This window comes from Sprattus sprattus (genome assembly GCF_963457725.1).
Source record: "Sprattus sprattus genome assembly, chromosome: 16".
Lineage (NCBI taxonomy): Eukaryota > Metazoa > Chordata > Actinopteri > Clupeiformes > Clupeidae > Sprattus > Sprattus sprattus.
The window spans coordinates 30184801-30205938 of NC_137914.1; the positions used below are offsets into that span (position 1 = coordinate 30184801).

General features: G+C 41.1%; 1 protein-coding gene across 2 annotated transcripts in view; it reads right to left on the reverse strand.

Annotated features, from left to right (window-relative positions):
- Window positions 1–18851, reverse strand: part of polr3d (polymerase (RNA) III (DNA directed) polypeptide D) — a 55682-nt gene extending 36831 nt beyond the window's left edge. The window contains exons 1-2 of one of the 2 annotated variants that reach the window (XM_080853323.1): window positions 18737–18851; window positions 15601–15782 (exon numbers count right to left, since the gene is read on the reverse strand). In XM_080853323.1, coding sequence (XP_080709449.1) covers window positions 15601–15753 — 153 coding nt within the window. In that variant the 5' untranslated portion in view covers window positions 15754–15782; window positions 18737–18851. Of the gene's footprint in view, window positions 1–15600; window positions 15783–17820; window positions 17993–18736 lie in introns of those variants that run through there. The other variant, XM_080853324.1, reaches the window with a different exon arrangement.
- Window positions 18852–21138: the final 2287 nt, after the last annotated feature.

A 21138-nucleotide genomic window follows, 5' to 3' on the forward strand; every position in this document is an offset into this window, starting at 1 on the left:
TTTTCGTGGGGTTTTGCTGGAGTGTTCTAGAATTCTATTGGGGTATAGAGGGTTAACGTAACGGAAGGTCATTGAAACTTGAAGTCAGAAGGTGGATTGCTCAGCATCAAGTAACTGTATAATAAGCAGATATATTCAGCAAACTGAACAAACTGAATGTGTCTGCAGGGAAAGGACACCAGCATTTTAAACCTGTATGACAAGGTGGGAGGCTTCCCGAAGAAAGCAGAGCTGTGGAGAAGAGCCTCTGCACAGGGGGATTTCACCTGCTTTCCTCAGATGGATGATTTTCTCTCTAGTGAGGATGTGGACAGAGCTCCAGTCCAGTTGGTCATCGTGGGACATTAGACCAATTTGATTCAAAATTTTAAATTTTAAATTTCCTACTTTCCTGACATGGAGGAGAAATCTACACAGCTGGATTGGGTGAAAAACCCATTTCTCTTGTCCGAAGCATGTGGAAGCTCTGTCACTAATCAGGAAACACTCATGGAAGTGTCATCTGACCGTGGGCTCCAGATGAAGTTTGCCACATCCACACTCACACAGTTTTGGATGTGTGTGAAGCAGGAGCACCCTGACCTGGGAGAGAAAGCTTTGGAGCAGCTACTACCCTATGCCTCCACATATTTATGTGAGGCCTCCTTCTCTGCAATGACTGTGATCAAAACAAAGCAGAGAAACAGACTGTGCCTGGAGAAGAGCTTGATCACAGCAGTTGCCTCCTTGCCACCAAGACTGACAAAGATTTTCAGCGACGCACAAGCACAAGTTTCTTACTAAAATGTAATTGCAAACGCACTCAGTTCAATGCAACAATATTCAATGTTCAATCTTCAGTGCTGACAGTTTAATAAATCAGACAATGATGGCATTTCGCTGTGTATAACATATTTTTTTCAATCAAAAATGCTTTGCGCTGATTAGGGGGTACTTCACACCTTTCTCATCAATATGTATAGTGGTCTAAGTGAAGAAAAGTGTCACTTTCTAAATGACTTATAAGTAGTAAAGAAACCACACACACTTTTTTAATGCTAAACTCACCTTTTTGGAGCAAACACCTTTGTTTACAAGGTGCAGAGTAAAAATGAAAACTTCCAAAATGTTTACAATGTGTTTTTTGTACAAAGTCTGAGCACCTCTAAAACTAGATATCATTTTAGTGTCTTTATATTTCATTTTAAGGCGAGACATGGCAGGTGAATAGGGTAAAATTTTTAAATACAAGGGATCACCATGAAACTTTACCAGTTGATTACATACATCATTATAAGAAAAAAATGTATTATAAGTTTTTTAATTTTGCATATTTAATTATGCTAATTAGGCTGGAAGTCATTAAATATGCACGTTTTTGCATATATTTCCGGTACATGAATCTTAAACTGTGATAAAGCCAGGACCAAAATTCTTTTTTTATTTTGTTTATATATCAAATGACAAAAAATCCTCATCCTTTTAGGATATCTGCTTTTATGACCTGGGAAATCAAAATATACTATCCATGGCCTTAAAAACCCTATTTTCGGCATGATTTCCAGGTAAAATGACCCATAAATCTGGCCAGGAACAATTTATAAATAAATCCGTCTGTAGATGTCTTCATAACAATGCTATGTGTGAAACTGGGAAGTGTGGTGTACCTAGGTTCTACATAGGCTGAGAAATGTGTACCTAAAAATGAAAAAAACACTCATTTTGAGAAAACCGCATTTAAAGACAACACGTGACGCACTGAGCGAATCACGTTAGCAGGAAAGCGCCGTCAGCCAATGAATCCCTTCAGAAAGTCAGGATTGGTTGCTGAAAAGAAAGGAAATGCCCACATTTGGATTACACAGCCTTCTTATCGAGGCTCAGAGCTTTAAAATCATTGCAGACATGACAGATGTCGTGTAAAAAGACGAAACGCTGAACGCGGTTCAAGGGAGAATTCTTGGTTAATTTAGGAGAAAATGGATGCCGCAGCTGAACTAAATGCAGTGAAACAGACACATAAATGTGTAATTTTGACGTTTTCTTTATGGTAGTATGAAAGATAACAAGTTAAAGAGGCAAACTAGCCCAAAATCTCGAATTTGACCAGGGCATGAAAAAATCGATATTTCACCTGCCGTGTCTCGCCTTAATACAAAACTTAGTTTTACTACATTCCTTTTAGTCACATTGTATTATTGCTGAGTTGTTCTAGAATATAATCATAAATGCCACTTTTGCCTCATGCTTTTTAGTTAGATGGAATATACAAAAATATCAGGCATGGCAAACTACCTAACAGAGTCAAAAAAAGCCCTTGGGGTTGGAAGTGTTAAACTAACATTACACTGAGAACCATAACTAACAGCAATTTACCATTCGCGAAACTCCTCCCTAGAACAGCCCTCGTCCAATCCTACGTTAGCAACCGCTACTAAGAGAAGACGTCTGGGCAGCATGGTAAAACAGTGTTCCTACGGGACTTTAAGATCTGACAGAAGGTACTCTGAGATTAGAGGGACATATCAGTTTTTTTCCGCATTTTCAAAGCACAAAACACAGGAGGAAAGGTGCCGGCTGTCGATTAAACAGTGTGAGAGACCCCACTCCCAACTTAGTATATCAAAGATCAACAAACACACATATGTCTGCTCCAAAGTTAATGAAGCTGCTTGCAGCTAGCTATCTAGCAAACTTTGCTATCTAGCTTACTATCTAGTTGAGAACATCCCGGAACAGTTATGGTTCATGTAAATTAGAATTATTACTGTGACGGTCGTGGTGCGACCGCACATTAACTGCACACTTCTGCCCCATATTTGCAACCACAAGCGCACCCAACAGACAAGGTTTGCACACAGACGCACACACAAACACTCACACCATTGATTACAATTGGATCCACCTCATGAAAACGGCTATCTGCCTAGACTGGCAGGAGGGGAACTTAAAATGGTCTGGGCCAGAACACCTGGACAAGGTGGTTGGTTTGACATACCTTTTGAGACATTATTTATTACATTGTGAATTATTTTGTTTATGATTGTGGGGAAATTTTATGTTCATGTCTCTGTCTTGTTATTGGGTATTGTTTAGTTTTTGGTGTGTAGAAATGGTGCTGGCCGCCACATGTATATATGTTCCTTGGTTTGTCTTGTTGGGGAGTCAAGTCTTGTCAGGTATGTGCCGGTATGTTGGCCTTTGTTTTGACTGCTGATTTTTGTCCTCTGCATCATTTAGAGGCTAAACAGGTATTTTTAATATAGCTTTTCTACTGCTGCATGATGTCCTCTACCCCATTTAGAGGCTAAGCAGGTGATCTTCAAAGAGACTGTTGCTTTTTGTCCTCTGCCCTTTGAGAGGCTTAGCAGTTCTCCAGTATAATTCGTTGCTTATCTTAATGTTTTGGATACATCCTTCCACTGCATTTTGCAGTCTCTTTTGCCTCGATTTGGAGGATATCGCGGAGATATTATTCCAACAAGAATCACTGACACTGACAGATATAGTGCGTGTCCCCGTCCTCGCAATGCTTATGGCTTGACAGTCCTGGGAGGTGTGTCTGACGTAGCAACAGTAACTAAGTGGACAGGTCCCTGGCGAACTGAACTTTTGCTGTCAAATCGTGACAAAAGTAAAACTATGTCTGTCAAAAAAGAGAAAAGTGGACACAGAGTGCAGAATTTTCAAAGAAAAATGGACCACATCCTATTTTTTTACAGTGGTAACTGGAAAGCCTGTGTGTTTGTTGTGTTCTCAGCAAGCTTCTGTGCTAAAGGAATACAATATTAAACGCCACTATGAGACTCACCATGGCGAAAAATACAACCGCTTTCAAGGACAAGTAAGAAAAGAAAAGATGAATGACCTGCTAGCAAATCTAAAGAAACAGCAGTCCGTTTTTACCCGGATCTGAGATTAGTGATGGAGTAGTGAAAGCAAGCTACCTTATTGCTAATGAAATAGCATCAGCCTCCAAGCCATACTGTGAGGGTGAGTTTGTTCAAATATGTATGCTGAAGGCTGCAGAAATTGTGATCTTAAAGCAAATTTGGATAGCCAAAAGAGGCAAAAAGTCAGGTCATTTGTGGCATTTTCAGTTGCAATCGAGAGAGCACTGACATTACAGATGTTGCTCAACTGGCTATTCATTCGTGGTGTTGATGAGACTTTGGCAGTCACCGAGGAGTTCCTTGAGTTGGTACCTATGACAGACACCACTACAGCGAATTACATTTTTAGCGCTCTCGTTGAAGGGCTGGACTGGGCTGGAGTGGATTGGGCCCGTGCTGTCAGTGTGGCTACAGACGGCGCACCATCAATGGGCGGGAGAAAAACAGGCGTTGTGACAAAATTCAGGGAGAAAGTACAAGCTGCAAATGGAGGACAAAGTTTTTGGACATTTCATTGTATTTTGCACCAGGAGGCATTGTGTAGGGCCAATAGTTTTCCGCGAAAACGGAAAACGGACGGAATACGCGGAATGGACCATCTGACACGGAATGGACCATTGTAAACGGAATTGCAACTTTTCAAACAGAAACATAATTTTGTGCATCAAAATCGCCCAAAACCCCCTGTATTTTACCCTGTAAGACTGCATTTCTTTCAAATAAACATAACACAATCGCAACAATGAACAAACATTAACAAAAGAACAAAAGCAGTCAGAAAATGACACGTCTGCGCTGAACTCTGCTCCGGCCACGCCCCCCTTTTCAACGGTAGTCACGTTCATTTGCTCATCTTCCCAATCGCATTAAAAACAAAAAATGTTAAGTCTTCTGTTCTGTTGATGGCCGGCAAACAACAATCTAAGAAGGGCACCATGCAGTCTTCTTTATGGGGACTAATTAGCACTGCACTGAATTACATTAACATGAGTTATTGCTACACAATAAGAATTACACAACTAATATTACTAGATACATATAATAGTGGACTCTACACTAGGCAACATGGATCTCATTCATATCTCATCCAGTCGAAATCTTAACAGGATTGAACCCATCTTTATTACAGCGTATCAACATAACAGAACATAGCTAAATCTCCGCTTAGCATGCTAATCACTACTAACTAATAGCACTAGCAGGTAGCCCAAAAATTGGTATTTAATACACTATCTATCACAGTAGCAACTTCATGAAAACCCTTACTTTCATTAGGTATACACAATGCATCACATACAGGTCGAACAATGATGATTTAAGCATTGGAAATGTATGGACAGTATGGTCAACTACTTGGCGACAAACTGAACTCGTCACTAACTTAACTGAGGGAGCTGCTGCACGCACGCAGACAGCGTTGCTAGGCAACATCACTATCAACAGAGTTTTTCATACAGTTAACGTGCAGAAAGCCATTTTACGGCTGTTTTTTTTTTTTACGCGGAAACACGGAATCATCAAAAACGTGACACGGAATTTGCTTTTTTTTGACGCGGAAAACTATTGCCCTAATTGTGTTGCAAGTCGTTAAAAATGGATCACGTCATGAAAGTGGTTGTCCAAACTGTTAACTTCATTCGAGCGAAAGGGCTGAATCACCGTCAGTTTGACAGCATCCTCAGTGATAAAGAAATCACCTGTGGCCTACCATAATACACTGAAGTAAGGTGGTTAAGCCGAGGTGCCATGCTAAAGTGGGTTTTTGATCTGCGAGAGGAAATTGGACAGTTCATGGAGAAAAAGGGCAAACCAGTGCATGAATTAAAAAAAAACTGAATGGGTGCAGGATCTTGCATTTATGGTTGATATTAGAGAGCATTTAAATATCCTGAACAAGATGCTGCAAGGCCGTAAGAAAGTTGTCACAGAATATTATGACAGCATACGCTCATTTAAGTTGAAGCTGACTTTGTGGGAGACTCAGCTGTCAAGTGGTGCCGCTACTCATTTCCCTCATTTAAAACATTTGCAAATGCTAACTGCTGACATGAGTCGCTACAAAGTAAAAATTTCAGAATTGCTGCGAGAGTTTGAGCAGCGGTTTCAGGTCTTTGGTGAGCTTGAGAACAAGTTTGCAGTTTTTCGCTCGCCATTTAAGGCTGCGGATCTGCCCGTCGATATGCAGCTTGAAATGATCGATTTACAATGTGATCAGAATTTAAAGGACAAATGCGTCTTCGGACTTGAATACATTTTATCAGTATATTTTGCCAGGATACCCCAAATTGACAGCCCTGGCAGCACACGTTTTGAGCATGTTTGGGACCACCTACCTGTGTGAACAAGTGTTCTCTGTAATGAACAACACAAAAACCAAGCTTCGCTCAAGACTCACACACAAGCACTTGAATGACAATTTTAAATTGGCTGCTACTCAGGATTTTAAGCCTGATATTGATGCACTTGTGAGGGCTAAAAGATGCCAAGTTTCAGGAGAAAAATGATCGTCAGTTGACCTGCTTTATGTAAAATAAGATTTCAGACACTTTTTCACCTGTTCATCTGAAGTTGCCTAATGCACATGTAAATAATAAACTGAAGCACAGTGTTGATGAAATTGCACTTGTTTTCTTAATTAATGTCAAGGGTTGTGAATCAGAATGTCTCTTAAGAATATGTAAGTTTATGAGTACAAACGTTTTGTCACTTTTTTCTAATTCACATTAGAATAAGTATGAGCTATAAAAAAATGAACAATTTATAACCAAATATTGAGGTTTTTATTACTCAAAGCAATGCTGTTGAAAAACATTCAACAAACTTCTGAAAAAGTAGGCTTGAACATAGCCTAAAAATATGAGGGAAACAACACATAAATAACCAAATAACTTAAATAACTTAAACTATGATGGCAATGTATGGCCAAATGTGACAGACCCTAACTGCCACGTATTTTATGAACAGGGCCCAGGCTAATCAAATGAATGAATATCGAGGAGGCAAGAGTTTAGCAAAATAAAACGTTTTATTTCTGTAGTTTAATAAATATCTGGTCACTGGTATTTAATGACATGACAAAAACAGTTCTCACACACGCACCCCCTCATACACTGCCATCATAGTTACCCACGATTACCCGCGATATACAGGCTACTGGCAACAGTAACACACCCACCAAAAAGAGCTATAAGATCTGGAATAACCCAACTCACGCACACGAACCAGAGCAATCAAACGTGTTACAATGTTTCAGAACACTACACACATTAGTGAATAGCCGCCACACTACTACACCACGTATTATGGTATGCACTTCCACACAATGCGCACACTTGGGAACCACTACAAACTGAACGTAAGGGTTACACAGTAACCCTGTACTTCAAAAGATGGCCGTTAAGTAACGAAAGCACACACACACATTCATACAAACAAAATACAGAAAGAGCCAAAGAAAGTAACATAAAGTACTGGTGGCTCTCTCACAGCCTATTAACTCAAAACAATTTAAGTACGGGAAAACAGTGGTCAAAACACGACGCAGTGTACGTCTTTCTTCTGAGGGAGCGTTAGACCACCCGCAACCAAAACTCCGGAGAGGGAGAGGGAGAGACAGCTACGGAGCAATTAACGCACACACTTCTATTCTCCGTGCAGAGCAGTCCTCCAGCGACAAACAATCCGGCAACCACGCGCCAACAATTCAAATGGCCGATTCAAATGTCATCTGAGGTAGCCATTGCGCACAGCACATGTGTAGGCTTAATAGCAAACCAAACTTTTTGTATCACGTGACCGCTGAGGGCATGTCGCGGTTCTGCCTCCTCGCATCGCGATGCAGGTTCGTGGCCCAGAGTGTCACGATTTCTCGGTTCGATCCAATATCGTTACAGCCCTAGTTATTATGCTATGATTTTACTGGTCCGTCACACTTCAAAGTGGGCAGTATGTGGCCCCTTAACCATTGGCGTTGGCAGACCCTTTTCACCGGGGCACATGCCCCGTTGTAACAAATCTCGGCTAGACGCTCGAGTTTCGTCAACAAAAATCAGGGTTCGTAAAAGCCACGCAAAACAGAAAATAACGTGAATGTTCTATTTATTTAAAGTGTCTTGTGAGTGATTAGGGGATAGGGAATAACAACAAATACTCAAGAGTCCACAGGCCACAGAGTTAATATCTAGTCCACATGAGAAAGCAAGGTGCGCAAAAATAAACGCGTCAGTTTATCCACACAAAATAATATAAGGGAACAATGCTCCACGAGCTCCGACGTGCATTCACTGTCCCTGTCAAAAGTATATTCCACGGCAATTGTCCAAGAAGCAAAAAGATAATCCTTCCTTAAAAAATGCCACCAGTGCAAAATAAGGAAAAAAGGGATCGCTCTCACCTCCTTAGAGTGCTCGTCGTATACAATCCTTAAATAGGGCGGGCTGTATAAGGCTTAATCCGTTTAAGATTGTCACTGCAATATATATTCCGGTCTCTGCGGTAGTTCACGAGGACATCGGGAAGGTTTCGCCATTGGAAGCAACTACCTCCATTCATCCCCTCTCTCGGGTTTCCGCGTTCCCATTTAAAAAGAAAACATGTGATCGCGCATAGCGCAGCAATAGGACAGACAGGGAAAGGGAGTGAGTGAGAAGGTGAGTGACGTGAGAAAAACCTATCCTCTGCCCTAGCCTTCCTTGCTCTACAATCTGCTACTCTCATAGGGAAACAATCGAACACATTAATAGAGATCTTATATTATGATTACAATCATTGAAAAGCAGAGCCATATTTATGTGGCTGATGTCACACCGTTGTGGATCTGCGGTGCCTGGGTATGCCTGGGGCACTGATTTTTTAATTTATTTATTTATACCTTTAATTTTTTTTTAATTTAAGTCTGACTCATCTGGCAATCTACAGAATGCATGCTTGCACTTTTTTTTCTTAAAATAGGCCTATAGACTACCACTTTCGTTAGAATTTAAGTCCGACATACGGACAGAGTAATTAGAATCCACTTGCGGCCACTCGGAGCATGTTGCAGCCGGAGAGTTGCCTGTAACACAGAGCCAGGAGTTCGTCATGTCTTAGGCTATCTACACGGTACTAGTCCTCCTAGTAAAGACACACTAAAACATTGATTGTACAAAATTTGACACCCTGAAGAAATTTACTATTACGTCAATAGAATGAATGGTGCCCCCCTCATTGGCCGGCCGCTGCAATGAAATGTACGTGACGAATGCACACACTGAGGAGAGAATCATTCTCCTTGATATCGACTTTTTGAACCTGTCCAGCACAGCGTCAGCGACCATTCACACCGGCCGGCGTGAAGTGAATTAAACAGTAAGCGTTACATTTTTATCCTCTGGAAGCATAGAATGTCTAACAAATGTGTATGCCTTTCATCAAATAAGGTGAAGGGGCGTCTCTGAAGTGGTGTTATTAGCTAATGTGGTCACGTCTGTCGTTATGCTATAGTAGCCAGACAGTTCGGTAATATATTAAACTGTAGCGATAACTGTTTAAGCTGGACCTGTTGATCGGAGAAAGATCACAAATGTCGGGTTCACACTACATGCCATCTTATGGTGTTTCTCGATTCTTTACGTTCGTGTTTTCAGGGGGTGATGATCCCGTGATGGGGAATCCAAGTTGTCTTGTCAGCTTAGTTAGCTAGCTATCGGCATACTGTATAAGACATCTTCTCAAGTTGCCTGGAACCAATGGCACCGATGTTATACTAGCGCAATTTATAACAGAAAACAACACTCGGAGGTGGAAGCTGTTTTGTACGCTGTTACTTTTAAAAAAAGCCCAGTGCATGCTTAAATAAGCAGGCTGGCTTAAGCAGCTCAAGCACACGTTGGTCTCAAAGTTGAAAATGAATGATTCTGAAATTATTCTCATTCTGGTGTTTTCTGCTCGAGTAGGCCTACAGACAAAAGCACAGACATTAAGGGGGCATGATGACATACAGGTGGTTACTTTCAAGACAGTAGAAAGATAATGTAGAAAAAAAAACAATTGATAGGTATCATTCATAGCATGCATATAGACGAATGTCCTGTTTTTACTATTCGTTTTTTTGGTGTGTCAGGTATGTAGAGAGTTATGGAAGAAGTATGTTGTACTATGTAGGCTATGTTATTTTATGATCTTTTGCTGGCATTGAATTATTTGTTATCTCAGTGACCGGAACTAGATAACAGCCTACTGTATAGTTATGATTTTGATCTCAATTCAACTCAAACAACATTGTTCTTGTAAATGGACATCAGAAAGTTATTCGCTCGGAGCAGGGATAAAGCAGCAAGGAGAAATGAGAGAGGTACGCTAGGTAACAAGGCAATGCAAACCACTTTTAGGTAACAACCCAGTTGAGTTGACAACTGGTCATTAGCCCAAGCCTAACAGTTACATATCTGTCCAGACAAAGAGGAGCAGCAGAGTGCCGGAGGAGGTGACGGAGGAGTTGAAGGAAAAGGTGAAGGAGAGAGGGATGTTGATGAGCACGAGCAGAGGTGATATGACTATTACTTTCATATTAATTAGGAATAACTGCAAACAGGTTATACACAAGTAACTTTACATATGCATATATAAAAATGTAGATAGTGAAAATGCAGACAGGAGACTGTAATATGTTCTTGTTGCTTCAAGACTCAGTGCAGCAGAGTGCAGAGGAGGAGAGGAGCAGATTGAAGGGATGCAGGTAGAGTTGGCATTGAGAGATGACACTGACAGGTGAGACTCAGCTTAGATTTGATTCATTTTATCTGAACTTTTTATGGTTATCTGAGGTAACCATTGATCATATGATTTTTTGTATGTTGCACCAGACAGGAGAATCAGAGGGCAGAAGAGAATGAGCTGGTTGAGGCAGGGGAAATGCAGAGAAGGAAGGACAACAGGAGACAGACAGGCCAGAGATATCACACCCCAGATATGAGACTGAGAAAACAGTTGCCACAGTGGCAGAGAACATTAGACTGGGGGCAAGAGAAAAAAGCAGTGTCCACAATGTTGAGGGACATACAAGTGATCTTGGGGGAAAGGAGTCTGGCCCAAACCAAGTTAAGTTGTCAAAATATCCCCAGCACAACTTTGGTGCCAAGAATCGATCCTTTAACGCCAACTGGTTTGAAAGCTTTACATGGCTGGAATATTCCAAGTCTAAAGATGCAGCCTTTTGTTTTCCCTGTAGAATATTTGGGAAACATTTGAAGAATGACACCTTTGTAAACACTGGCTTTCAAAATTGGAAAAAAGCTCTGGATGTCTATAGAGAGCATGAGAAATCACCAGCCCATAAGGCAAGCATGGAGTCTTGGTGTAGTTATAAAGCCAGTGCGGCTCATGGCAGTGTTGTCGAGCAGTTGGATTCTGCAAGTGAGCGTGAAATCAAAGAGAGACGCGAGTACCTCAGCCGGGTTGTGGCTGTTACCAAGTTTTTGGGTAAACAAAATATCCCATTCCGTGGCCATGATGAGGGCATGTCCAGCGACAACCAGGGAAACTTTCTGGAGTGTATGAACCTCTTGAAAGAGTTTGATCCTTTTCTTCAGGCATATTCACCACCATCTCACAGTACATACTTATCACCTTCATCCCAAAAGGAGGTCATTCAATGCTGTGCCCAAGAGATAGTAAAAGCTATCAGTCAAGAAATAAAGGAGGCTGGAATGTTTTCAGTAATGGCAGATGAAGCGAGAGATGGCACCACTGAGCAGCTAGCTGTGTGTGTTCGTTATGTTGCTGGGGGGAGTGTGAAAGAGCATTTGCTAGCCATGACAGATTTGAAAGGGTTTGACGCAGAGTCCATTACCACTGCAATTGAAGATCAGCTAAGATTTAATGGCATAGATCATGTGAAGGTGGTTGCACAGGCTTATGATGGCGCCTCAGTCATGAGTGGGACTGTTGGAGGGGTAAAAGCTAAGTTCACAGAGAACCATCCCATGGCCATTTATGTGCATTGCTATGCACATCAATTGAATTTAGTGCTGTGTTGCACATGTCAAGCCATACCAGAGGCCAGGAATTTATTTGACCTCCTGCAGAATGTGTATACATTCTTTTCAGGCTCCCTTGTTAACCACGACAAGTTTAAGGAGACCCAGAAACAGCTTGGCTTACAGCCTTCTGAGCTGGTACAGCGGTCCAAGACCCGATGGTCGTGCCAGCTGAGGTCAATCAACGCTATGATAGAGAATTTCCCCGCAGTTCTCACGTGCCTGTCCAACATCAGCAACCCCACGGCTGTGGGTTTGCATGCCAACCTTGCCAGGTTCACCACAATTTATCTGTTGATGGTCTTCAAGACTTTTTTGTCTGTGACAGAAAGTCTTCACAAATACCTGCAAAGTGAAACTGTGGACCTGGCAAAAGCAGAGGAGTTTAAATGCGCTGTGTGTGCCACTCTAAAAGAAATGCGCACTGACCCCAAAGCTACGGAGGTATATGACCGTGCAAAGGCCTTGTGCGAAACGCACCAAATCCCTGAGTCATGTGTTCCAAGACAAAGGCAAAAGCAAAGACGCCTGGAGGAGTACATGGAAAACCCCTTTGCTTAATATGCAGACGTCACGGTCGCATTTTAAAGCCTTGAACTTGGATGCTAACATAGCCCAGGAGTTCCTAAAAGCAGAGCTGGGCAAGCACAAGGTACATTCTTTGATACATCAGTCAGAGACACAGACTCGGCTAAGTACTCTGAAACGGTCACGTTGGCATCGTATCAGGTGTCATGGAATATTGCTCGATCAAAAAAGTAATATAGTGAGGGAGAGTTTGAAAATTGAACAGAGGATATCTGACATTAACTATAATGAGCACCTTTATACCATTATAGTCTTCAATATGTTTATTTTTGTGCAATATTTTAAATCTACATTTGTTAATTTCTCTTCCTAAAACAAAGGGAAGCAACTGCTGATACCAAGCTCTTCTCCAGGCACAGTTTGTTTCTCTGCTTTGTTTTGATCAGTCATTGCAGAGAAGGAGGCCTCACATTAATATGTGGAGGCAAAGTGTAGTAGCTGTTCCTAAGCTTTCTCTCCCGGGTCAGGGTGCTCTTGCTTCACACAAATCCCAAACAAAATCTCAGCAGATGTCTTCAATATGTTTATATTTATGCCATATTTTAAATCTCAATTTGTTAATTTATCTTCCTAAAACCCACTAGAGGACACTATTTAAAAGGTTATTTCAAAAAAAAATCTTATGGGGGAGCATGCCCCCAGACCCCCCTAGTTTTGCTGGGTCACAGGAAAAATAATAGGTTTTATGTAGGGGCTTATCCCCCCCCCAAAGGTTGGAAGCTCCTGCGAAATCAATTAGGCCGAAAAAACATCCCCCCCACCCAAAGTGGTAAACCGGTAAACATGCGCCCACCGCGCTTCCCCCACCACCCCCGGACATGTTCGCGCCACGCACCCCCTCCCCCATAGTCTCCAAAATTTCTGTGGGAAACACTGCACAGGTCATTAAAATATGTCTGACCATTCCTGTGTCCAGCTGCAGTTGTGAAAGGACATTCACACTTGGTTGAGGAGCACAATGGGGCAAGACAGGCTTCATCATCTTGCCATCATGTCGGTTGAGCGAGGAGAACTCTCCAAATTAAGCCAGTCACAATTGATCGACAGCTTCGCAAAAATGAAGCAGAGGCGCTACCGTTTACTGTTAAAAAAAATGAACAGCTCCCCTATCTTTCTGGCCATGATATACACACCTCATAGGATCATCACCATCACACCATCATAGGATGGTCTGAAATAGAAATGATAAACACAGACATGTATGTATGTATGTATGTATGTATGTAGGTGTTTTTTTGTTTTTCCTTTTACAGTTGCACATTTCAAGTTTTCAGTTTTCAAGTTCATGTTTGCTGACAGATATTTAATGAAGATACGCTTTATGATAATAAATAAGTGCTATAAAATATTTGCTTGCGTGCTTGCATTAATTATCTGTGCCCATGCTTTTTTTTAAATAAATAATTGCCCAAAATGTTTTTAACTCGCGTGCTCGCATTTTTTTTTGGTGCCCTATTGTGCCCCTGTATGGTATTGGGTGAGCAGGGCCGTAGCCACCATTGAGGACACCGAGGTCATGTCCTCGGTCATTTTTTCCTTAAGTTTCGTTTCATTTTAATTTTCCCCCTTATACTTCAGCAAGTAAAAATGTTAACATAAAGCAGGAAAACCATAAAGCCCAACTGATCATGTCGTGCCTCTGCTTAGGCCAGCAGTAGGTTACTGTTGTCATGGACACGAATATAATTACTCCTTCAAAGTTCGTTGCGTGAGAAATGCAAGGGTATCGATACGCTGACAGTAAGCCTTGTTCCATTACGCCCGGCTCGAAAAACAAGAACTGTAAGTTTTATCATACTGTTATACACCACGTGTAAGTCACCTAAGATAAATATCTACGAACTAGTGTTAGTTGTAATAGGTTACGTTCGTGAGATAATATGAAAATGATTCTTTCATAATTCCGTATTGTAACAGTAACGCTTGTTAGCCAAATGTACGGCAATACTGCTGTAATCTGTAGACTACTTGCTCTGGTTCTCGATGTCATGATAACTTGTTCTGTTTTGTATAGCTTCTAAGTATTTTCTGTTTATTTTCCGAAGATATAACACGTAACGAGAATAGAACAGCAAAGATGCAACGTGGTGGCAAGAGGCTGCATCAGTCAAAGTTCTAGTTTGCAAGAAAGACAGAGGATGATGACCAGGCAAAGAAGAGGAAAGGTAAAAATTGGCAGTCGCAGTATGAATTATCCATCAATAATATTGTTTGGATGGACAAGCAGTAATGTCACTATCTAAATATGGCATTAACATATTAGGTCAAATTATAGTAGCCTAATTATGACTCAGTAGTATAGTACTTAGACCTTTCATTTTAAAATCCAACAGAGGATGAGACAGGAGAGAGAGATGAAGAGGTTGATACAGGAGGAGAGGAGAGAGAAAGAGCAGGAGAAGGAACCAGTGAAATGCATACAGAGTCAGCAAGCTCATTATCAGCCCATGACCCAGCTACATATAAAGGCCAGAGTCACTACTCTGATGAGGAAAAATTATTGGTGCAATGTACTCCATTGCTATATTGTTCTATTCTCACCAGAAGTCACAATTTAAAGGGTTATTTTTCTTCAGGGGGTGCATGCACCCAGACCCCCTATTGTTGCTAGGTTACTAACTCAGAGTGGAGTTAGTAAGTAAGTAAGTAAGTAGGTTTCATTTATAGAGCACATTTACACACAGCATACACTGACCAAAGTGCTGTACTGTGTAAAATTAAAATAATAATAATAATTTTAAAAAAGTGAATATAATACAACAATACAAAAAGGGGAACATTCATTATCAGGGCACACCACATAGACATGAACAGGAGGTAAAAGGTCAAGGGGCAAGGAAGGCCAGGGAGTAGAGGTGAGTTTTTAGTCTAGATTTGAAGGCAGACATGGAGGGGGTGGGTCTAATGTCCGGGGGGAGCTGGTTCCACAGATGTGGAGCAGTGACGGCAAAGAGTCGTTACAAAAAAATATAGGGGAAACCCTTGACCTCGGTATTTCAAAAATCCTGGCTACGGCCCTGTGGGTGAGCTGACGCCCCTGCCCTTAACTGAAATGAGTTTGACACCCCTGGCTCAGAGCATATGAGAGTTGCCTGGATCTTCTCTCAGATTACTCAAGTATTTACCTTTTTCACCCCTCCGAGCGTCAGGTCCCGGGACCGCATCGATGGCAGACGACCAGGGGAGAGAGACGCAGGCAACCTTCGCCCCCTTGGAACACCCCTTCCAGCCCCATCTACAGTCTGCGTCTTAGAATCTCCGGCATTGGGTGCAGCCATCCTCTCTCTCAGTTGTGCCCAGGAACAGGCTATGAAGTGACAATATGTATGTATTAACACCTGAATGAAATTGATAACTATTAGAGCTTTACGTTAATCCAAAATGAGATAGCTCTCCTATATCTAAAGATCAACGTTCTGAAATTGATTACACAGCCTGCACAATCCCATGGAAAATAAGATAACCTACTTGTGGATGTATCTTACTAACTAAATATAACTACCTGCGTAATAACGGGGCCATCTGAACTTGCATCTCAGTAGCGCTAGATACATAAATTAGTGATAGGAAATGTAGCAAAGTTAGCTAGCAAAATAGCTATAAGTTCCGTTAAGTTCACTTGTGATAGCTAATTTAGCGTAACTATGTCGAATATCGGCGGCTTTGTTAAGAAATCGCTATACTATGTCTATTTATAGATTAACGTTAGGTATAAACTTACCCAAACCAACGGTTTTCGAGAGAGATTTTTGTCCTTTTCAACTTGTAAGACTCGTTTAAAACCGCAAGAAACCGTATTTCTAAATATCTATGTTAATGTTTACGGCAGGGGCGGATCTAGCCCCATTTTGGGGGGGGCTGGAGCCCCCCCAAAAGTTTCATTAGCCCCCCCAAACAAAAATGGTTTAATTTTTTGTATTCTGAGATCGTCAAACTCACACCTATCAACCGATTTTGTGAACGTATTAAGTTTCATTTTTAGGGTTAGAAATAAAATAGTCTCGAGTTGCACAGGACTCCTGCCTGTTTGAGACTGTTGTGTGGCAAGCGCACAGCTCTGTTTGGTCGTGCGTGCCTGCGTGCGTGAGTGAGTGAGACAGAGCGTGCAGACAGACGGTGACAACGTCAAATAAACAGACTGGAAGCGACTGTCCGACTCAAGCCGGAAAAAAGCTGTGAAAGTTGCCATAATCAGCTGCTCGATACAAAGGTATATATAGCGCATTACGTTTAAAATGGTAAACTAAACGAAATGGTTAAATCATCGCGGATTTATTATAGATGTCGTGGCTCTTTTGATCATGCCAGTGATCATCATTGATCCTGTGGGTATGCTAGCCTACTCAGTAGCTCAGCCAGATATAACTAGCTAGTGAATTCCAGCCTACAACGTTAACCGTTGATGCCGCCCCATGTTAATAGTTTGAATTATACTGAGGATTGGAAGGAGAAAGCGCCGGAGAAAAGTACTCGCACTGCCTTTATCACAAGGTACGTTTCATCGTAAATACACACACCCAACAAGGCCCGCCCATTACAGCTGCCCCATCGTAAGTCTGAGCTACACATTTCAGGTCCTCAATACCATGAGCAACTAATTGATCCTCAATTACCGTGCTAATTAAGACAGCATCAAAGTGAGTCAGTTCTGTGAAGGGATAGCAGCCTTTCCCTAACAGCATCCTGTGAAAGGGCCAGCAGTGCAGTCTTTCCATTTCTGGCCTCATTAGCCATAAAGGCGTACATCTTTGACTCCCTCATCTCTCTTACAACAGCTGCTGTTATTTTAAAATGTTTTCTCTAAAAAGTGTATCTTTCTATACATAACTAAATAAAATTCCAGTATCAACATTGTATTAATTGGCTTTCATTAATTCACCTGGGGTAGATATGCATGTTTTAGGATCTTTATCTTAGAACACATAACCGAACAATGTTAATAGCTGGGACACAATGTCACATTTAATTTGATTGTCTTCTGTGAAACAGGCAACTAATCTGTCTCTTTTCATTAAATGATTATGCTACAGTATAATAAGCACCTCTCAGCAGATGTCTTCAATATGTTGTTGTGCCATATTTTAAATCTAAATGTGTTAATTTCTCACCTAAAACCCACTAGAGGACACTATTTAAAAGAATATTTTCAAAAAAAATCTTCTGGGGGAGCATGCCCCCAGACCCCCCTAGTTCTGTTGGGTTACAGGAAAAATAATAGGATTTCTCTAGGGGCTTAGCCCCCCCAAAAGTCGGAACCTAGATTCGCCCCTGGTTTACGGTGACACGTTTTCGAGTACGTTTTTAAATGAGCCGAATATCGAGCACTCCCACTTTGTTCCACTTACCTCGTTGAATTCGTGATAATAAAATGCTTTTCCTCTTGCTTTGACATATCCTGGTTTAATTTCTGTACAAATGCCTTAGTCACAATATGTTTTGTCAAGAAAACTTTAATCTCAATAGTGTTATTTTAGTTTAATTAGGGTATTTTGTGGGCTTTCTTTGACCTGATTCAGTTGTAGGTGCAGTCTATTCACTCAAACCTGCACAAAACAAACATGGCGTGATTATGTATGTTATGTATTAAAAATTAAGACATCAATATAAGGGTATTGTAATTGTACTATTGTTAGTGGAAATACAACATTTTTATCTAATTCAACTTTGTTTTAGGTAAACTGTAAACGCAACTACGGAAGGCGAACTTCTTCCGTCCAATTTCTCAACTAGTGCCTTTCATATTGACATGGGTCTAAACGACCAGAGTAATCGGATTTGATCTCTGTGAGCATCCGTACTTACATTACGTCATGGTATCTGTTTTGGCATTTGATATGACAGTTTAAAATGACAGTTAAACTTCATCTTAGAGAGAACTAATCCGACGGTACAACTTAAAGACCAAACGAAATATTCGTCGCGCCACTGAGTGGTCCACACTATTAGGTACACGCAAAAGTGCACTATAAAAAAAACACTATTTCGCAAGCTTAAATTAGGTCTACAGAGTTACTTTTTTTCCACAAGTAAAGCTTAAATGCCATATTTTTGTGGGAGATTACGTTTCTCTCCATTGGTGTCCGAAGTTGATCACGAGAGTGAATGTAAACATGTCAATGCCGAATTGTGCCGATATTTGAGGCATGCTGATATTCGACAGTTCCGCTAGCTAGGCGAAATGAGCATAAATTCAGAGGAATAACGTCCGGGTGCTTATCATACTACAAAACACTTGATGTTGCATTAGGTTGGTCAAGTTACCGGTATTCAGATGCTAACGGAAAACAGACTTCAGCTCTCCAGTTTAAGTCCACGTGGTAGAATCAAAAAAGGGTTGACAAACCGAGATACGGAACAGGTGGTGTGCCGACTTCACTGCAGCAGCGTGTAACCAGCGACAACAAGGACAATTTCAATATGGCCGCCATTCGTATAGTTTTCGAAATAAAAGTCTTATTTATTAGTTTTCAACTATACAGGGACGAAACATGAAGGAAAAAACGCTAATTTAACAAACTGCATGTGATACCAAAGGTACAATAAACGTTAAGGTGGGAAAATACAAACCATAATGAAAAAAGTCATGTGCAGCTGAAAGAAAGTAATTTGTCTCAAAAATGTATCCACAAGAGAAAAGGAGTTTGAAAACATGACATGAGTCATTCCACCTGTCTGACACTGAGAGTGGAAATGTAGGCAACCTCTTTTTTGTGTTTTTTTCCCAGACAGATCTACAGATACTACAAGTTACAATTTACCCTTTGTTCACCATCTTTCATTGTTCCATTATATAAATATTATTTTTGCTGTGTGTCTTTTTAGAAATATTGTGTATTTATATTAAGATCTTAATCGCCTTTGTAGGTACCAGTGTATAAAAACCCCAGTCGAGTCTAATACCCTAGGTCTATATATGTTTAGAAAATATAAGGACTGCCAAAGACGGCTCAGCAGAGTATGAACTTCCTGAGGCTGCTGAAGATGATCAACCTGCCAAAGGCCATGACGGTGCACTTTTACACTGCCATCATTGAGTCCATCCTTACCTGCAGCGAGTCCATCCTTACAACAGCGCAATGGTCTAACAGTCCAAGAAGTCTAAAAAGTATATACAAGGAGGAATAGTGCAAAGTGGGGAGTCCAGGAAGTGCAGGAATAAATAAATACTATACGGTATGAGTATGACGGTTCTACACTAAGGGTGAAACTAGACGTAACGCAAAGCGTTACAAAATATGACCCCCGAACTGTTCAGTAGGTTTTGGCACAGAATGAGTCATGGTTGTCAGTGTGTTTGCGTGTTTTTTTGTGTTTTGTGTGTGTAAATTGGTTTGTGTTTCATTTTTATGTATTAAAGGAATTATTTGTGATAGATTTTGATGATTTGGTTATGTAATGTTTTGTGTACTACTTTTTTGTGGATTTTTTTGGTATATTTTTCTTTTGCAATGTAGTTTGTTAAATCAGGTCACATAAAGTAAAGAAAAGTTGAATTGACCCAAACACAATATGTTGTTTTCAGAATTGTTCTATCTATTTTAAACTGTTTACACACCCATCAAAAGCAGACATTCCCTTAAAATCTCTTATGTTTGGCCAATGGTAAATGTATGTATTGTCATTTGTTTTCAGGCCAGTTGGTGTACAGTCACATAAAAAAAAGTATTGTATGGCCCCCCATGGACGAAACTTGGCATGCATTCAGAGGGTCTCATAATGATCCACCACTTTCAATTTTGTGCACTTTCGACAATATATGTACAGTGGGGAAAATAAGTATTTGAACCCCTGCCGACTTCGCAAGTTTGGCCACTTGCAAAGAAATGTGTGATCTAGAATGTTAATGGTAGGTGTATTTTAACAGTGAGAAACAGAATATCAACAAAAAAAATCCAGAAATCTGCATTTTATAAGATCTATGACTTTATTTGCATTTGATGCAAAAAATAAGTATTTGAACCCCCAAGCAAACAGCAAGAATTCTGGCTCCCGATGGCCAGTTATGTGCCCAAAAAGCACACAGATTAGTCCTCATTAGGTCTAACAAGGTATACCTGATCTCAACTGGTGACCTGTATAAAAGAAACCTGTCCAAAGAATCATACTTCACACCTTCAACCTCACCACCATGGGCAAGACCAAAGAGCTGTCCAAGGACGTCAGAGATAAGATTGTAGACCTGCACAAGGCTGAAATGGGCTACAAAACCACCGGCAAGCAGCTTGGTGAGAAGCAGATAACTATTGGTGCGATTATTCATAAATGGAAGCAACACCAAACAACTGTCACCCGCTCTAGGTCTGGGGCTCCATGCAAGATATCCCCTCGTGCGGAATCAGTGATCATTCGAAAGGTGCAGAATAACCCCAGAACTACACAGGGGGAGCTTGTGAATGATCTCAAGGCAGCTGGGACCAGAGTCACTAAGAAAACCATTGGCAACACACCACGGTGTAATTTTTTGAAGTACTGCAGCACTCGCAAGGTCCCCCTGCTCAAGGAAGCGCATGTACAGGGCCATCTGAAGTTTACCATTGCACACTTGAATGATTCTAGGGAGGATTGGGAGACAGAATGTGGTCAGATGATACCAAAATCAAGCTCTTTGGCATCAACTCGACTTGCCGTGTTTGACAGGGGGGGGGATGCTGAATATGACCCCA